General features: G+C 42.1%; 2 protein-coding genes across 3 annotated transcripts in view; one reads left to right on the forward strand and one right to left on the reverse strand.

Annotated features, from left to right (window-relative positions):
• Window positions 1-1,164: 1,164 nt before the first annotated feature.
• Window positions 1,165-13,708, reverse strand: LOC111228086 (fibrous sheath CABYR-binding protein-like). Its single transcript, XM_022753887.1, has 7 exons — window positions 13,591-13,708; window positions 13,344-13,405; window positions 11,475-11,580; window positions 5,059-6,048; window positions 3,750-3,813; window positions 2,368-2,492; window positions 1,165-1,479 (listed from the first exon to the last, which is right to left on the reverse strand). The coding sequence occupies exons 1-7, from the start codon at window positions 13,706-13,708 to the stop codon at window positions 1,448-1,450; spliced, it is 1,497 nt and encodes a 498-aa protein (XP_022609608.1). The 3' UTR covers window positions 1,165-1,447.
• A 417-nt stretch (window positions 13,709-14,125) lies between these two features.
• Window positions 14,126-17,364, forward strand: part of wdr4 (WD repeat domain 4) — an 18,431-nt gene continuing 15,192 nt past the window's right edge. The window contains exons 1-4 of one of the 2 annotated variants that reach the window (XM_022753888.1): window positions 14,126-14,250; window positions 15,742-15,807; window positions 16,877-17,026; window positions 17,122-17,278. In XM_022753888.1, the coding sequence (XP_022609609.1) occupies window positions 14,168-14,250; window positions 15,742-15,807; window positions 16,877-17,026; window positions 17,122-17,278 (456 nt within the window). In that variant the 5' untranslated portion in view covers window positions 14,126-14,167. The remainder of the gene's footprint in view (window positions 14,251-15,741; window positions 15,808-16,876; window positions 17,027-17,121; window positions 17,279-17,364) is intronic. The other variant, XM_022753889.1, reaches the window with a different exon arrangement.

Here is a 17,364-nt window from a genome sequence, read left to right on the forward strand (position 1 = left end):
AAAATATACTTTACTGCCCACCCCTAAAGAAATATCACATTGACATAAGTATTCAGACACTTCACTCAGTTCTTAGTTGAAGCAGCTTTGTCAGTGTCACAGCCTTCAGTCTTCTTGATCTGACATCTCAACCTTTACACATCTGGATTCATGGATTTTCTCTCATTCTTCTCTGCAGGTCCTCTCAGGTTCTTTCTCCAGATGTTGGACTGGGTTAAGGTCAGGGCTCTCACTGGTCCACTCATGGAAATTCAAGCCACTCCTGTGTTGTCTTGGCTGAGTCGAGGGTCATTGTCCTATTGGAAGGTGAACCATCAGGTTCTTAGTCTCCTCTCTTCTCCCTGATGTCCCAGTTAGTCCAGATCCAGCTCTAGAAGAGTCCCAGTTGTACCAGACTTCATGTCAGAATGATGGAGACCACTGTTTCTCATTATGGGTTATTGAGTGTAGATTGATGAGGGATAAAATGATTTGATGAGATGCAACAATGAGAAAATGTGTATAAAAAGTCTAAAGACTTTCTGAATTAACTGTGTGATACAGTATCTGAGTTAAGTGTCACATACTGGGATTGATTAAGCGGTAACAGGATTATAATCACAATAATTATTTTATATTAATTTAATATCATCCATCATGACATTTATTATGCATCAATACAAATATTTATACTTTGTAACTTTGATGTGGAAACATCAAATTTCATTCACTCTGTGCTTGAGCCAGTGTGATCAACAACACATCTGAGTGATGTAGAAGAGATGTGGATGAGATTCACCATCCACCAGCTTTACACACCTGTAGTGACTGTATACTCACATCTGAAAGCACATGCTGACCAGTTTGATCAGAATGACCACAACTTGTGAGGTGACCTCACCTGTTTTACTTCCTGCTCCTGCAAACTCACTGCAGTGGATTTTAATTGGTTTGGAGAATATTTTAAAATAAAAACAGCTGCGCAATTATTTCTTTGATTAACTTTCTAGTAAATACACACACACACACACACACACACACACACACATATATATATACATACATATACACACACACATATATATGACACATTTTAGTGCTAATGCTAACTGCTAAGACAGACGCAAAAGGAACCACCATTCATTAGTGAGGCTGATGTCAACAGAGAGACACACATACACAACACACATATGAACTAGGATTTATTGTTTCTCTTCACAGCCATGGATCAATCTGCACAAAGCTCATGTCACAGCACTACGTTCACTGTGTCTGCTGAATATGTACAGCTAACGCTTTAGCTTTCCTATGAAATATCTATTGAAGCAGCACTATTGTCACACAGAGCGCAGGAGGCCGGGGTGTGTTGTGACAGTCACAGGAAGCACACTGTAAAGTTCCACTATGGAGCACAGATGGATAGGAAGACGGCAACAGTAGAAAAAGAGTCATTACAAAGTGCTGTTCTTCACTTCTGGGAGACCTCATCAAACTTGGGCTCTAAAAAAACAAAAAAAACAAAACAAAAAAAAAAAACAAAGCAGGGCTGTTAGCTTAGTGCATGTTTGATTATGTAGTAACGTCACAGAATATTCAACCTACATCTAGATATTGACAGATTTAATATTGTCTAAAAATTAAAACATCCATGAAAAAGACCTCACAGTGACACATGCAGAGGGAACTTCTCAGCCCATTAAATTTCAGTGTTTCAAGGAGAAAGGTCAAACTGTTACTATGGTGTAACAGCAACCACTGTGGAACACACATGTGAACAGTCAGCTGTAGTATGAGTGAGCTGCTCCAGACAAAATGAATGGACAGACCAAGTGATCCATTCTTTATACAACTACAATCAGGTCACACTGTGGAAGATGGGTCCAATTAAATCTTGGTTGTGATCTGGGACAGATTATACAATATCACACTGGGCAGTGAACAGGAGATGAGCCTAAGACCATAGCACCATACATTTCATGCATCTGTGCTGCTCTTACATTTAGAAACTGCAGCAAAGAATAAACCATTTTTGGCCACAGCTGACTCTTCACTGCAGGTCAGGATGGAGGAGGTGACCTAACAACTGGCTGGTGTATTCTGATTGGTTGGTGTGTACACATAAGTTGTTGCAACAGCTTCTCACACTGAGATTTTAAATTTCACCTGTCACAGATCTTCTGAACCACAGCTGGACTCAGACAGACCAGTATCACAGTTTACAGGGGCCTTTTTACATTATCCTACAGATTACTGTGGGTTCATGTAAAGTACAGTTTGTTGCTGCCATGTAGTTTATGAAAACAGGAAGTGCACCTGTAACCTTTCAGAATATAGAAAACTACGATTGTTCACAGACAACCCACACGTTTGAACAGCTTATTAACTTACCTGTGAATTTGAACTCTGGGAAAGATGTGAGGTCTCCTCCACCATAGAGTCTCTGAAGCTTTGCTATTTCCTCTGCCAAAGCCTTCTCATACTCTGAGCCTGCATCGACCAGCCCCCCAGCAGCCCTGCAGAGGATCACACATCAGCAATGTCAGTTCTCCAGATTTGATGCTTTTTATACGCATGAAATCATCTTTCAAAATCATCTAATCAGTCAAATCTCCGATTCTTTCACAAACTAAGATGGAACTTCATTTGACTCTTTCATACACCACCTGCTGCCAGAAACAGTGAGCAGCAGGGCCCAGGACAGAAGTCTTTGGACAGTTTTTCAGGCTCTCTGCTTCAGCACATTCAGTTTGAAATTAAGTAATGGAGACACCATCAAAGTTTCAGCATTAATTTGAGGTTTACATCAATATATAAAGTTTAATCCTCCACAGAAAATAGTCCAACAAATGCACTGTTTCATCTTGTCTGAGTAATGTTTGATAAAAACTACACTGACCAGGGAGTGACATTTTTAAAGAATTTAAAGAATCTTCAGGAGGAACCAACAGTCCACACAATCATTGTCAGTGATGATGCAAAATGATGGTGAATCATCAGTGTGTAATATCTCACTTCACAGCTCTCTACTGAGTAAACTGTCTGATACATAGGGAGTAGTGAATGAAGGAGTGACTGCAGACACAGCCAGGCTCTAACATCGGTTTAAACACACTCAATTTAAGTTTAAGTCCTTTTATTAGTTTCTAAAAGTTAAATCTTCCACATCACGTGATCTTATCACACAAACACTATTATAAATATCAAACTGATGGAATATTTTGTTTGTAGTTTATATACAAGTTTGTCATCTGCCTCAGTGCTGTCCGTGTCAGTCACGCATTAATACAATATAATACTTAAGTAAATCATTAGTGTAATCAAAGACAGGTTAACACTGCAATTTAATGTGATGTAATACAGAAGAGCAATAACAACCTGCCGCTGAATCACCTGTTTGGAAACCTGACAGATCATCATACAGATGAACCCTGTGCTGGTTCTGGAAGGGTAAACAACTGTTAGTTGTGGGGCTACTGTTGTTGTTTACACCCCCAATGAAGCTTTCTTCATGATCTCAGGACCTGGACATGCTGTATGCTGATGTTAAAGAGGCCTGGAGATTCTACCTCACATATTACTTTATGTACATGTTTTCTATTCACTTCCTGTGTATTTATTAATATCGTTAACATTCTATAGTAGTTTTTACTTCCTCTCTCCTAACTGTGTGTTACCTGCAGGGATGATTAAAGTCTAAACCTCTGCAGATCTAACAACTGTGAGCTTTCTGAGATGACATGCTGAACACAGGTGGAGGTGCTGAGACTTACTGGCTTTTTGTGGAGTATTCTCGTATGGAGTCCAGGAAGAGCTTCTGAATGGGGTCCATAGGAGCTGAAAGTCCCAAAGAGGAAAAAAAAAACTAATGAATTTCTCTTCAGAGAAAAAAAGACTGTTGGACCAGGATCATGCGTTTGGATCTCATCTGTCCATATGGCTACAACACTTCTAGTTTAACTGTAACCCTCATGCGCAAACCAGCACCTAGTACAGGTGGAGAGTGGGCAGCTACAGGGGTCAGACAGGAAAGAACAAGTGAAAGGTCAGGTCAGTCGACAGGTTAAACAGCTGCTGTGACAGCTCATGCTAGGCTACACAGGTAGAGTACTGCTGGAAGATGTAGATCTCCAACAGTCCAGTCATTCACAACATTTATCAGTGAAGAACCAATAAAGTCCACACAGCAACCAGGCTGCAGCCTCACACTGCTGCTACCCTGAAGGACAGGGAGGTTTACATTTATTCTTTACCAAGATTTACCCAACAACCTGATCAAACATGTAGGGACTGAGCACATGTTACTTTACCATGGGACTCACAAATGAGTGAGGACTGTAACAGACTAGGAGGAGGAAGAGAAGGAAAGAAGGCTGAGGTAAAAACAAAAAGGAAAGGTGACAGCTGCAACCTTAACAAACACTTTCACCCTTGGAAACAGTATCTGTGTTAATTACTAAAGGTAATGTTAAACACCAATACACAAACAAACAAAACAGTCCCATTAAGTCACAACACAGGAAACTGGTGGTGCTGACAGGAGAGAGACTAGGAATCAAACTGTGGATTTTAAAACCAAAAAACAAACGTTTGTAAATTTGACGAGAAGAAATAAAATAATGAGTAGCAAGGCAAAGAACAGACCAGTGACATGTGCAGAGAGAACAGAGGTGAGTGCAGTAACAGGCAGGTGAGAAGAGAAACTAACGTCCAGAAATAAAACAAGACAAAATGCAAAGGTAAAATGCTGTGTAGTTAACACATGCAGCTAGGACAGCTGAAGCAGCACAGAGTGACAGTGAGTTAAACTATAGTTGCATGACAGAGGACCGGGGGGCTGTGTGCTTGGTGAAAATGGCATGAAGGAGGGAGGGTGTTTGGGACTATCAGAAACAAGCTGTACAAGGCTAGAACAAAACATGTGTTTGTGATGTTGGGTATCTTTACACTTTATCCTTTAACACTCATCACAAAAGACTACTGTGCATCTTTATCAATGGTGATGAGAATGACTGCTGGTAGACTGCAGGATCCACAGAGGAAAAGGTAAGGACTGTGGGGGAGGGGGGTTGTAGTGTGTACCCTCAGATGGTTCAACTGGTTCAGCTGGAGCCTCTGCCTGCAGCTCCTCTCCTGCAGCTTCAGCTACGACTGGAGCGTGGTCCACCAGCTCCTCGGCGCTCTCCACAGGGGAAGAAACTTTAGCTGCAGTCTCTGCAGCCACGTCAGCAGCAGCAGCTTCAGCCATACACTCTGGGGCCACGTCTACAGGTGCCGCTTCAGCAGGGACAACTTCAGGGGTTGTTTCTCCAACTGGTGCTGCTTCAACAGCAGGGGCTTCAGGAGCCACTTCGTCAAGAGGTTCTGCTGTAGCAGGTTCTGGGGCTGGTGCTGCTGCAACAGCAGGGGCTTCAGCTACAGCCTCTGCGACCACAGTGTCAACAGGAGCTGCAGTTGCCTCTGCAGCAGCTTCAGCTTCAACAACAGGTGCGGCTTCAGCAACAGGTGCGGCTTCAGCGGCAGCTTCAACAACAGGTGCGGCTTCAACAACAGGTGCGGCTTCAGCGGCAGCTTCAACAACAGGTGCGGCTTCAGCGGCAGCTTCAACAACAGGTGTGGCTTCAACAACAGGTGCAGCTTCAGCGGCAGCTTCAACAACAGGTGCAGCTTCAGTAGGTGCAGCCTCTGCAGCAGGTGCAGCTTCAGCAGGTGCAGCTTCAGTAGGTGCAGCTTCAGCAGGTGCAGCTTCTGCTGCTGGGGCAGATTCAGAAACTGCTTCGACAGTGGGAGGTGCTTCAACAACAGCTTTGGCTTCAGCTGCTGAGGCTAGGTCGGAAATAACTTCAGCAGTGGGAGAGGGCTCCACAACTGGGGCGGTGGCCTCTATCACAGGGGTAGTTGCCACAGTCTCAGGTGCAGGAGCAGAGGGTGTTGGCTCTGCGGGTGGTTGAGCTGCAGAAGCTGCTGCTGCTGCAGCGACGGCCACTGGAGAAACCTCTTTCTTGGGCAACTCAAAGGCCTTGTGCTGGACAAGTTTCTCTATATCGAAGTACGTTTTAGCCTTGTTTTTGTCTAGGACGGAGGAGGGCAAGCAGACAAGATGCATTATTTTTTATAAAACATGTATATGGTTAAAAGACAAAATGTCCACTGAAAACCCACATTTAACAAAATCCCAATTTTAAAAGAATATATCCTGGAGGGAGGTATCTGCTACACGTACAGGAAAATACAAAATAAATTTTAAAAGAAAGATCACAGGCCTATCTGAGATACAGCAAATGTATGTATAGAAAATGTGAGAAAACTTGGACCATAACATCTTTATATTGAGATAAAAGTAATATATACAAATCACAAGGATTGGTCAGGTGATGGGACAGTCAGGGAAAAACCCATTTCAAAACCTGTGGAGGGAAAGCAACAAGTCAGAATGATGATCTGTGGTGCATCACAATTTAAAATTTTCAAGTACAGTGGCAAGAGCTTGGTTTTTCTAATTTAACTGGTGATAAATCTGATCTAATCTTAATCTAAATCACAGATGTAGACAAAGCGTCTCTGAGCTGATATCACACACAGTTATAATCTGTGTCTTTGTGTCATTAAATACAGTTCTGGTGGAAATGGTGAACCTTGGATTTAATAACTGGTTGAACCCCCTCTGAAACCAGTTCTTCCAGCTGATCACACCTGCTCAATGTTCAGGAGGAAATAGGAAGTTTGGAAATTCTTCCTTATAGAGCTGCTTCAGTCAGACATGTTCCCAGGATGTCTGGTGTGAGCAGGCATCTGAGCTCAGTCCACAGCCTCTCTTCTTGATTCAGGTCTGGGCTCTGACTGGAGGATGTCCTTTGATGTTTAGGGTCATTGTCCTGCTGCATCAGCATCTTCTCCTGATCTTCAGCAGGTGGACAGACACCCCAACATTATCCTGGAAGAGACCTTAATAAACTTGATGATGAGGAGCTGTCCAGGTTCAGAGGCAGCAGAGACCACCTCTCGGGGGATGTTTTCATGTTGGTGTACAGAGACCTGTTTACACCACAAATACAGTGCATTCAGAAAGTCTTCATACCACTGCAATATTTTCACATTTTGTTGGAGATTTTCTGCCATGCGTGCATTTACGTGTATCCATTTGCCCAACACTTTTATCCAAAGCGACTTACAAGGTACTCTCTGAAGAGATGAGTCTTCAACAGATTTTTGAAGATAGAGAGGGACGCCCCTGCTCTGATAGATTTGGTAGCTTGTTCCACCATCAGAAAACCACAGACCAGAACAGTCTGCACTGAGACTTTCTTGTGTGCAGGGATGGTGATGCCAGACAGTGGCTGAGAAAAAGCATAAGGCTAAATGAATGAGTTCAAGTAGATGGAGCAACTCACTCTGAAGGCAGCATTAGTGACTTGAATTTGATCCAGATGGCCATGGGTAGCCAGTGTAGTTTGAGGAGCAGAGTGACATGTGCCCTTTTATGCTGATCAAAGACCAGATGGGCTGCTGCATTCTGGACCATCTGTAAGGGTTTCAGTGTGCACAGAGGAAGGCCTGCCAGAAGAGCATTGCAGTAGTTGAGGTGAGAGAATCATGGCCTGAGCTGGGTGGTGTACTGAGTCAGGTAGGGCCTGATTTTTCTGATGTTGTATAGAGCAAAGAAACGACCAAGAGATGGATACAACATGAGAAGGAGAGCTGGTCATCAAACATGACACCCAGGTTTCTCGAGGCCTTGGTTGGGATAAGAGATGAAGTGGTGATTTTGATATCACAAGTAAGAGACTGACTGGCCGGGATGACTAAGAGTTTAGTCTTAGCGAGGTTTAGTTGAAGGTGGCGTTCCTATCTATGCGGAGATCCACAGGCCGAGATCCACACAACTGCCACTGAGGATAAGCTTTGTCTGGACAGTCTGACATAAAGCCCAGATCAGTGGAGAGCTGTAGGGATGGTTGCCCTTCTCGAAGTTTCTGCATCTTCACACACGATCTCTGGAGCTCAAAGAGACCACCAGGGTCCTGGTGTCCCCTCTTCTCCCTGATGTTAGTCCAGGTCCAGCTCTAGAAGAGTCCAGGTTGCTCCAGACTTCTTCATGTCAGAATGAGGGAGATCACTGTTCTTCTCAGGAACCTTCAGTGCAGCAGAAATGTTTTTGATCCTCGACACAATCCTGTCTCTGAGCTCTGCAGCAGTTTCTTCCTCCTCATGGTTTCTGCTCTGATCTGCATCGTCAGCTGTGAGATCTGATATAGACAGGTTTGTGTCTGTCCACATCATGTCCAATCAGAGTTTACCACAGGTGAACTTCAGTCAAGGTGTAGAAACATCCCAGAGATGATCCAGAGAAATGGAGGAACCTGAGCTCAACTTCTAGTGTCATAGTAAAGTGTCTGAACACAAGTAGCCAAGAACTGAATCATCTCCATCAGTCCAGTCAGAGAAACTGTCTATAAATGAAGAGCTAAACTCTGAGACCCTTTCAGCTTCATGCTCATCAACTCTTCTTCATCCTCTGAGAGTCTCTGAGATCTTTGTTGTGAGGCCTAGTTCACATCAGCTGATGTTTCTCTAAATGTGTGAGTGTTGTTTATAAGTCAAAGTGTCTCGAAGCCACACCTCCACTGACTGACTGACCTCCACTGACTGACTCACTCCTGACTCCAGTTAGATTCTGTTCATGTCATTAGCTGAGTGGTTCACACACCGTTTCAGCTACACTGAGAATGTTTGAATCATGTTTTCAATATGGACAACACAATGATTTATGTTATTAGTTTAAATTGTAACTTCAGTGAAGATCTGATCAGCTTTTAGGACAAATTCAAACATGAATGAGTTAAATCTAAAAAAAGGTTTTTCTGACTTTTTCTTGCCACTGTATCTGATACCTACTCATCAACCAACCTGAGTGTAACTTATTTTACATTGATCCTTTGTAAAAAAGTAAAGTAAAATCACATCCACATAGACCTGCCAAATTCTGAGGTTTGAAAAAGCAGCAGTTACTCATAGCAACAGTTTTTTTTCATTAATACAACTGCTCTCTGGCCCTGTACCCATGACCCAGCAGCTGCTGTATGTTACATGTGTGAGACTGTACTATGACCTGGGACATAAGGACTGGAATCTCATTCCTGACCTTCGTTGCATGTCTCCACACTACAGTGTCCAACACAGAAGCTGTATACTGGATAATTGTGTTCTGTGTCAGCAAAATATCTATTCTTCATGGTTTCCATGCAACATACACAACTACCACACATTTAAAAATCATATTTTACTTTAGTAAATCTGGTCTACCCTCAGAAACCTTTGCCTAATTCAGTCACACAGTCATGACAGTAGAAGAAAATATATCATCAGTGTTACAGTACGGTAACATGAGACTGTTCAAAACTGAGATTCTTCCCTGACCCACACAGTGTTCAAACCTTCTGTGCATTATCAGGGCCTGTATTCACAAAGCATCTTAAGGCTAAAAGTATCTCCTAACTTGATGATTTAGGAGAAATTCAGCTCTCTCTCTTAGCGCTAAAAGTAGCACCTAAGTCTGGGAGAAGTAAGAAGCAGTCAAGACTCACTCACTAAGACCCAATCATAAAGAATCTTAAAGAGCTGCTGTCATTCTACATCGCAGTGTTTTGGAAACATTAAATTATGCTGAATTACTTAAAAGAAACGACTCAATCACGAGGGAATAATGATTGCTGTGGAATTTGTGAGGGATGCAATAACATCTCCTACCAACTGAAACAACCTGATCAGTGTGGAAATTAAGTGTTTGGCAACACTGTGTTACTTGGCAACAGAGAAAAGCTGATCAATTCACCAAACAATAAATGCACTCCGACATCATAGGACAGCTTCATGGTCGGTCTACCTGGTGTGATCGGTGCCATAGACGGAACGTATGTAAAAATGATTGCACCATCACAAGACGAGGAGGTATTTGTAAAAAAGGAACACAAAATCACAGACGCTGTCTGTACAGTTGTAGACACTGTTGTACAGTGACCATTTTTTCTTTCACCTTCACCTGTTTACATTTGATGAATGTTCTTCTGAGTCTGAAGAAATTATCTTCAGTTGATGACTGATCTGACAGCTAAAGAGCAACTGGTTTTACATGATGTTTTAATCTGGTCTACAAGTTTAGTCCTGGAGGGGTTAGACCAAGGTCATACTGCTGTCACACTGATTCCAGCAGTATGTGTGCATCTGTCTGATCACATCTGACATCAGTCCCACACACACTGGGATGTATTTTAAGTAAAGGGGGGCTTCCCTGAGTACATGCATGTATCAATGTTCAGAATAAACAACAGACAGATGAACATCTTCTTTAGTTAAATGTGAAACTTGTGTTAATCATTAGCTGTCATTATGGATATAATCACAGATTTAAACCTGCAATGATTTCAGCTGCAGCTGACTGAGTCAGAACTGATCAAAAAGTCTTTAACCTACAGGATGAACACACCCTGACTGACTGCCTCTTTGTTTTGTTTTATTACATTATTAATAATGTGTCATGGGTCAGATTTGCCATCTGCCTCTCTTCACCTCCACATGCTGAGTGTGTGTTAGTAGCTGCTCTGTGCACTACAAAATAAAGAAACACTGAATTAACAGCAGAAAGAACAGTGTTGTTTCTGAATATATATGCTCTAGTGTGTGTACAGATAACCTGTGTCCCTTTTCCCCATACAGCCTGTTTTGTTGATTTTAGAGCTCCTCTAAACTTGAAGGATAAACGTGTTTGGTCCTGACATGACTGTCTTCACCTCTTAAACACGTTTATCCTTCAAGTTTATCATGATTACACCACAAAAGAATAATACACCTGAACAGAAACTGTTAAAATCTTTTTCTATCAGGGGTTACTTAAAACAGTTTCTACTGTTTCTTTTTGGCCAGCAGGGGGAGCTGCAGCCCTAAAAGAATCCTGCACTTGTGCTTAAGTGCAGGATTTTCTGATGCAGAACACTTCAAATCAGGTGCAGAAGACCAAATATAGTTTGCAAGGACAGGAGAAGAATATGAATAAATGACATTACACATAAGGGGAGTGAAAAACAACATCTGCAGACCAGCTACAGGTGGGCTTTTAATCTCCGGCACTGTGTGTGTGTGTTTTAGTGAGACATCTCAGACTGACTACACACTGGAGCAGTGCTGTAAACAGGAGGAGTGTGATGGATCTGAAGACAGGGACATGTCTTTAAATGTCAGAGGGAGCAGATAAGTTCACTATGAAGTATATCCATCTTCTTCATAAGTTCATGCCTTACATATACAAAGTGAATAATTTCTTCCAAACAAACATACAGTGATGTGCTGATGCTCAAGACCTGAAAGGGTTGAAGTATAGATAAATACAACTTTCACTGACTCTGAGGCCTGACATGTTTCCTCCTCCAACTGATCAGTGACACACTTTGGGCAGAGCTGGTGAAGAATCAGCAGGAGATTATAGCAGTGACTGTGAGACCTACCTGAGCTGTTCTTTTTAGATGACTTCTTGTTGCCCCCGGATTTTGTGCTAAAGGCTGCAGCTGCAGGTGCTCTGCTGAGAATACTCCAACTCTCAGAATGCAAACACTACACACACATACACATACACACACACACACACACACACCAGTGCTTAATACTGGGCCAAATGATTCTACACTCTGCTGCTCTGTCACTGAGCGCATGACTGAGTAGGACCAGGACCTGCAGGGGTTTGAAACTTGTCTGACTGCTGCAAAAACAAGCAGAGGTTCAACTAAACTGCAGGTATAAGGAAGTGACCATTTAAGGTCAACCCCACACCAGTCATTCAGAGGGATGTCATATTTTATTATTCTCAGAAAACAGATGGAAATTCAACAAAAATGATCCATCTAACCATTCATTAATTTTTGTAAACAAATAGTCACTTGGTTTCACATTGTAAATGTAAATGTTACCTATGCAGTAACTGGCTCCTTCTCAATAGGTGGTATATTCACCTAAATAAACCACCAATCTTACAAAACATGATTTTTACCCTCTTCAGTATCACATTACTCTGACCCACAGTGCTGCCTTCATTACATCTGACATGGTGATAGACTTGGACTCTGCTATGATAAGTGACTTGTTCAGGACAGAAACTGGGTCCAGACTAAACCACAGATGTAGTTTAAACTACAGTGGGTTTAAGGGAGAATGTGATTTGAACCTGTTCCTAACCTTAACGAGCTGCAAAGCTAATGACAGAGAAACAGCCCCAAGGTGTGTCTGATTTTTAATCCAATCAAATGGGCAACGTGATTCGCAAGTCATGAACAGTGACCTTCTCCTGACAGTGAGCACATAAACACTTCTTTACACCTCAAGATGGACTGAACTTTTAAAAACAACTTCTATATGTCTGCCTCTGATTGGACATGATGTACTATTTCTGCCTCTAGTCTCTTCCTGTATGTACACTCTGTCTCATCAGACCATTGTCTGTCTTTGATAGTCCACTTCTTGCTTTTACATAAAACACATCAGATTGACAGAGCACATGAAGCACAGAAACACCTCTGCTCTGTTTCTGAGACTGAATAAAGATCAATAACAACATTTCACCTCTCTAGTAGCTTCAAGGTAAGAAAAACACCTGATTATCACACAGTGCCTGTGTGTGGTACAGCTACTTGTTCCAGCTCCACACTGAAGCTACAGGACCTGAGTTTTCAGACGTGATATTTCTGTGGCCAATATGAAACCAAACTCCAGCCAGTTTTTTGTCTTTTTATGTATCCTCTGAAATACTGGGATCTCCACTAGAGTTTAAAGTGAAATTCTGTGGATTTGAAAATTGCCTGAATGCACAGGCTGTGTTAGTACTGAATGTTCCACTGGTACGTCAGAGGTTACAACAACACGACTTTAATCCAGTCTTAACACAAAACTGACTCTTCCAAGTACCATTTTTATGCATGGACTAACGTAATCAATGAATGTGTATTGGTGAAGGTAACTTAACCCTGCACATACACACCCCTGCTCTTCATATGAATATCACAGAGTCAGATTCCTCTGCAGCTCAGTGCTGGAGCTTCAGTTAGCAGGCCTGGTGTCTGGTTTGAGCCTGCTCCACTGAGGTGTGCAGTCAGTTCACTACAGTTTAGAACAGGTCTGTGCTTTAAGGTAAGAATTCACCAAGTCCTGTTTTCATTTAAAAAGTACCATTTAAAGAATTAAAGAAGGCATCACTAGGCTGAGTGACAGCTCCAGAGCCTGGTTACCACTGCAGCAACGAGGTTAGATACAATTAATACTGACAAACTAGTTCCTACACTAACACAGAAATGAAAGTGTGTTGTAAATGCTTGAGATTGTGTTACCTTGACACAGCCCAGTCGTCCTATCCTCAGCAGGGAAGCCGCCATCTTTCTGTTCAGCCTGCCTGGAATTCAGTAAATACACAATGACCAGTCAGTGCAACAATGACGACGTCGAAACATCCTGTGATTTTAATGACATCAGCATTGTGTTAGAAAACAGAGCCGCGGTAACGAGCTGAGATAAAATGTGTGCCCAGCCTCAGATAACCGCAGCCTGCAGAGAGTAACAGCAGACAGTGGCTGTTACCTTGAGATGAATGAATCTGTTGAGTGTGTGCTCCCCTCCGTTGGTCAGTGGTGTGGAAACAGCTCACAGCAGCACAGTAATGGCTCAGTCCCACTTCATCACCTTTTATGTAACACATAAATGTGACAAGCCCCGCCCCCTTCCTGTCTGCATGTGTTGTCCGTTATGAATCTGTGTGTTTTACAGCCTGTTATAATCATATATGTTGAGAATATTTTGCCATTTTATCCTGGTTGAACATGAGTGTGTGATAGTGTATCTACTGTGAATGACTGAACGCTCTACGGTCATTATATGGACATAACATGATGAGATTGAAGTGGTTTTGGCGCCATGTTTGTGTTATTAACTTTAAAACTTTATATTGAAGCTGCTCAGTAAGCTAACTGTGTGTATTTTAAATATCTAACCCCCTCTCATCGTCGTCGGGTGAACATCAACAACTTTGTGTACATTCTGTACTTTCTCGAGGGGGGCGTGTGGTTGGCGTAGTAGGTGACGTCACCAACGCGCGACAAAATATGTCTCTCCTTTCCGCGTGGGGGAATATCGTCGCGTGTTGCTGCTCACAACAGTCATGGCTACCGTCGGTTTCTGTGGAGACTGGTTCATTTTAACCTGCGACAAGAAGCTAGTAGCCGTTCACATCAAACAGAGCAGGTTTGATCTTTACAACAGTTTCCTCAGCTGTTCCTGAGTCATGTTAGCTTAGCTGCTAACAGTATTAGCTAGCTGTCAGTCTGACGTTAGCGCTGTGCTGAGATACGTCTGCGTTGATTTCCAGGTTTTTCTCATTTAGAAAACTGTAAGTCTGAAGAAGTGTGTGATCATCATCATCATTGATCTCATATTGATGCTGTCTCCATCAATCATCAACAAACTGATGTGGTTATAGTCAAAGGATAGAAAGAGGACTCCTGATGCCCTCCTGTGGCGAAACTTCTGTTACTAGATTTTAGTATCATTCAAAAAGAAATATGACTTGTGTTGAAATCTAGTGTGACATTTTGGAAGACTACTAAAACTTGGGTCTTGGCTGTACAATAACTTTGTCTAACAAAGTACAGAAGTCTAAAATATATCAAAATGATGTTGAAAATGAAGTTATTTAAATTCAATAGATAGACGACTGATCCCTGAAGATCTGCCTCTCTTCATTGAAAACAGCTGACAAGTTAGAGTCACATGTGGATTTAAATTCTTCATCAACTGAAGGGATGTCAGTGGGAATTTTATCAAGGAAGCTAGATTAATCTTTTTCATTACATTTTGAGTTATATAATTTTTTTCATAAAAAGCAGTAATAAAATCAGAAATTGACTGGATCTTCGAGACGAGCTCCACCAATATTAAGGACAGTTAATGATTTCCTTTTTAAAGTATGTTTTCTCTAGAGCAAAAAATTCATTTGTATTTCTTTTTTCCTTCCTCAAGTCACCTTGGCTCTAGAACGCTCCTTTTCCACAAATAGACAGATGTGATCCAGCTGTAGCTGCATGTCCTTCAATTCAGTTCTTCTTGCCTTTGTCAGTTGATGGTTAAGTTTGTGCATCAGGTCAGCTTCTTGAATATTTTATTCTCTCTTCAATTCCTTACTTTTGATAACATCATATCTTACCTGAGAGAGAGAGAATGAGAGAGAATGTGTAGCTCTGCTTGTCTAGATAAGTAACTGTTAATGAGTGTAGAAAGACATTATCAGAGTCAAGTCTTTTAGAGTAATGTCTCAGGAGTAGTAGCCTATTCTCTTTTCTCTTTCCTCATGTCATAGCTTCTGCAACAGTCTCAAACAGTTCCACTTGAAGAAGCCCCCCTGACAGATAAAGGACCCTGCCTGTGTAGATTCACACCAGTGTTTGTAGTTGGAGTTTTATATGATGTGATGTGTGATTGTGTTCTACTGATGAATTCAACATGACAAAATAATCCAGTGTTCAGAGTTAGTTTCTTTACACTGTTAACAAAAGCAGGAATTAAAATCCACACCAACAGGGACCTCAGTTGAAATAAGTTTTTATTTTCATACATGTTTGAAAGGTAAACTGAACTGTGCTCATGTCAAACTAGATGAATTGAAAGTAAAAAGTAGATGAAAGTGACATCATGCAGGAACTGATCCAGATTTAATACATCAGCTCTTCTTTGTTGCAGGGAAGCATTTGTGTTTGACTGCAGCACTGCTGAGAAGAAGCCCAAGAACACACAGGACAGCAACAGGTACAAACAAGCAGATGAGTCTGGGTTGTCAAGTAAGTGTGAGGTGTTCATGTTTTGCAAAGGAGGAGAAACATCCACAAAAAAGGAAACAAAGACAAAAAAAAGAACAATACGGACAAATACAGTTCCCTGTCTCCAGAATCAGAAACTACTTTGTTACAGTTGCACAATGCACAGTTGGGAAAGAAGTAGCAATAGGTAAAAACTATAAATACATATAATGCACATAAATACTAAATGCACAGGAAGCGAATGTGTCAGGTAGAAACTCCACACCTCTGTAACATCAGCATGCAGCAGGTCCAGGGTCTGGTTTCCTCTCATAGTCCAGTCCACAATGAATGAAAGTGGGCCGAATCTTGTTCAGTTGAAGACCACAGAGATCATGAAGAAAGCTCTGAGGAGCAGAATCTGAGTCTCACAGTAACAGAGTGGATGATGTCACACAAGGCTGCTTTTTAATGTAGTGAGAATTTAGCCCTACAGCTAATGGTTCAATGTCTGGGCTGCAAAAATGGTCCATCCTGTCTGTCCAAGCCGTCGATAAAAGTGATCTGTGCAACACACAACGCTACACTCACAAACATCCTTCTGATTCAACACTAGGTCCACTAGCTCCTCAATCTTATTGACCAGTGATTTCACATTAACCATGATGATAGAAGAGAGATACACTTCTCTCCCTCAGCCTTCATCATCACTCCATCCCTCATCGGCATCCTCTGTGTGTCCTCCTGATCTCTGCATGGATGTCTGCTGTTCTGGTCTCCATGCAATCAGCTGGTCCCTGGTGTAAACACTGGGGCTGTGGAGTTGTGTAGCTGAATGAAAGAAGTAATTCTACAGTGAAAAAAACAGACCAGACCTCTGTCTACTACCATGTTCAGAGAGGGTTCAGCTGTTACTACTAAAAATTTTAACAAGTATGACAAAAGATAAAAAGCTGTAACAGGAACACGACACATGCACACTCAAAACCAGGATAAGGAAACAAATCTAAGAACAGGAAGAATGAACAGAGTATAACTGGAATATGAAGATGTGTAACAGCTGTAGTCTCCTTTGTCAGCAGTGATGGCTGTGCCTCAGAGGAAACAGGAAGTGACAGAGTCCTTGCCTTCACTGTATCTCCCTCTGGGAAGCTGCTGGCACTGACTGATGACACCAAGAGGCTGGTTCTCTTTCACTGTGAGCCTTCATGGAAGTGCATCAGCATCAGGTACAACTAACAACTCTGTCCTCACAACGGCTTACTGCATTTTACACATGAGGAGGTATGTTAATAATGAGTGTGTGTGTGTGTGTGTGTTACAGGTGGGTGGTGAGGAGGTGCACTTCCCTGGTGTTCAGCCAGGCTGAGGATGAGCTGCTGGTGGCTGACAAGTCAGGAGACGTGTACTCCTTCTCAGTGGAGGAGCCGCAGAGGGAGGGCGAGCTGAAGATGGGTCACCTGTCCATGCTGCTGGCTGTAGTAGGAAACACCACACTGCATAAACAAAACTACCACAAATGTATTCAGACCACTGAGAATCAGTGTTAGTCAAATGTTCCACACTA

This window comes from Seriola dumerili, unplaced genomic scaffold (assembly GCF_002260705.1).
Source record: "Seriola dumerili isolate Sdu_G_001 unplaced genomic scaffold, Sdu_1.0 BDQW01000200.1, whole genome shotgun sequence".
NCBI classification, from domain to species: Eukaryota; Metazoa; Chordata; class Actinopteri; order Carangiformes; family Carangidae; genus Seriola; species Seriola dumerili.

Excerpts from the sequence above, each read along its gene's own strand:
- LOC111228086 (XM_022753887.1), bottom strand. The coding sequence starts at position 13,708 with ATGTGTTACATAAAAGGTGATGAAGTGGGACTGAGCCATTACTGTGCT. Across the intron at positions 11,581-13,343 it reads GACGACTGGGCTGTGTCAAG|TGTTTGCATTCTGAGAGTTG; the intron begins GTAACACAATCT and ends ATGTGTGTGTAG. Across the intron at positions 1,480-2,367 it reads CCCAGAGTTCAAATTCACAG|AGCCCAAGTTTGATGAGGTC; the intron begins GTAAGTTAATAA and ends TTGTTTTTTTAG.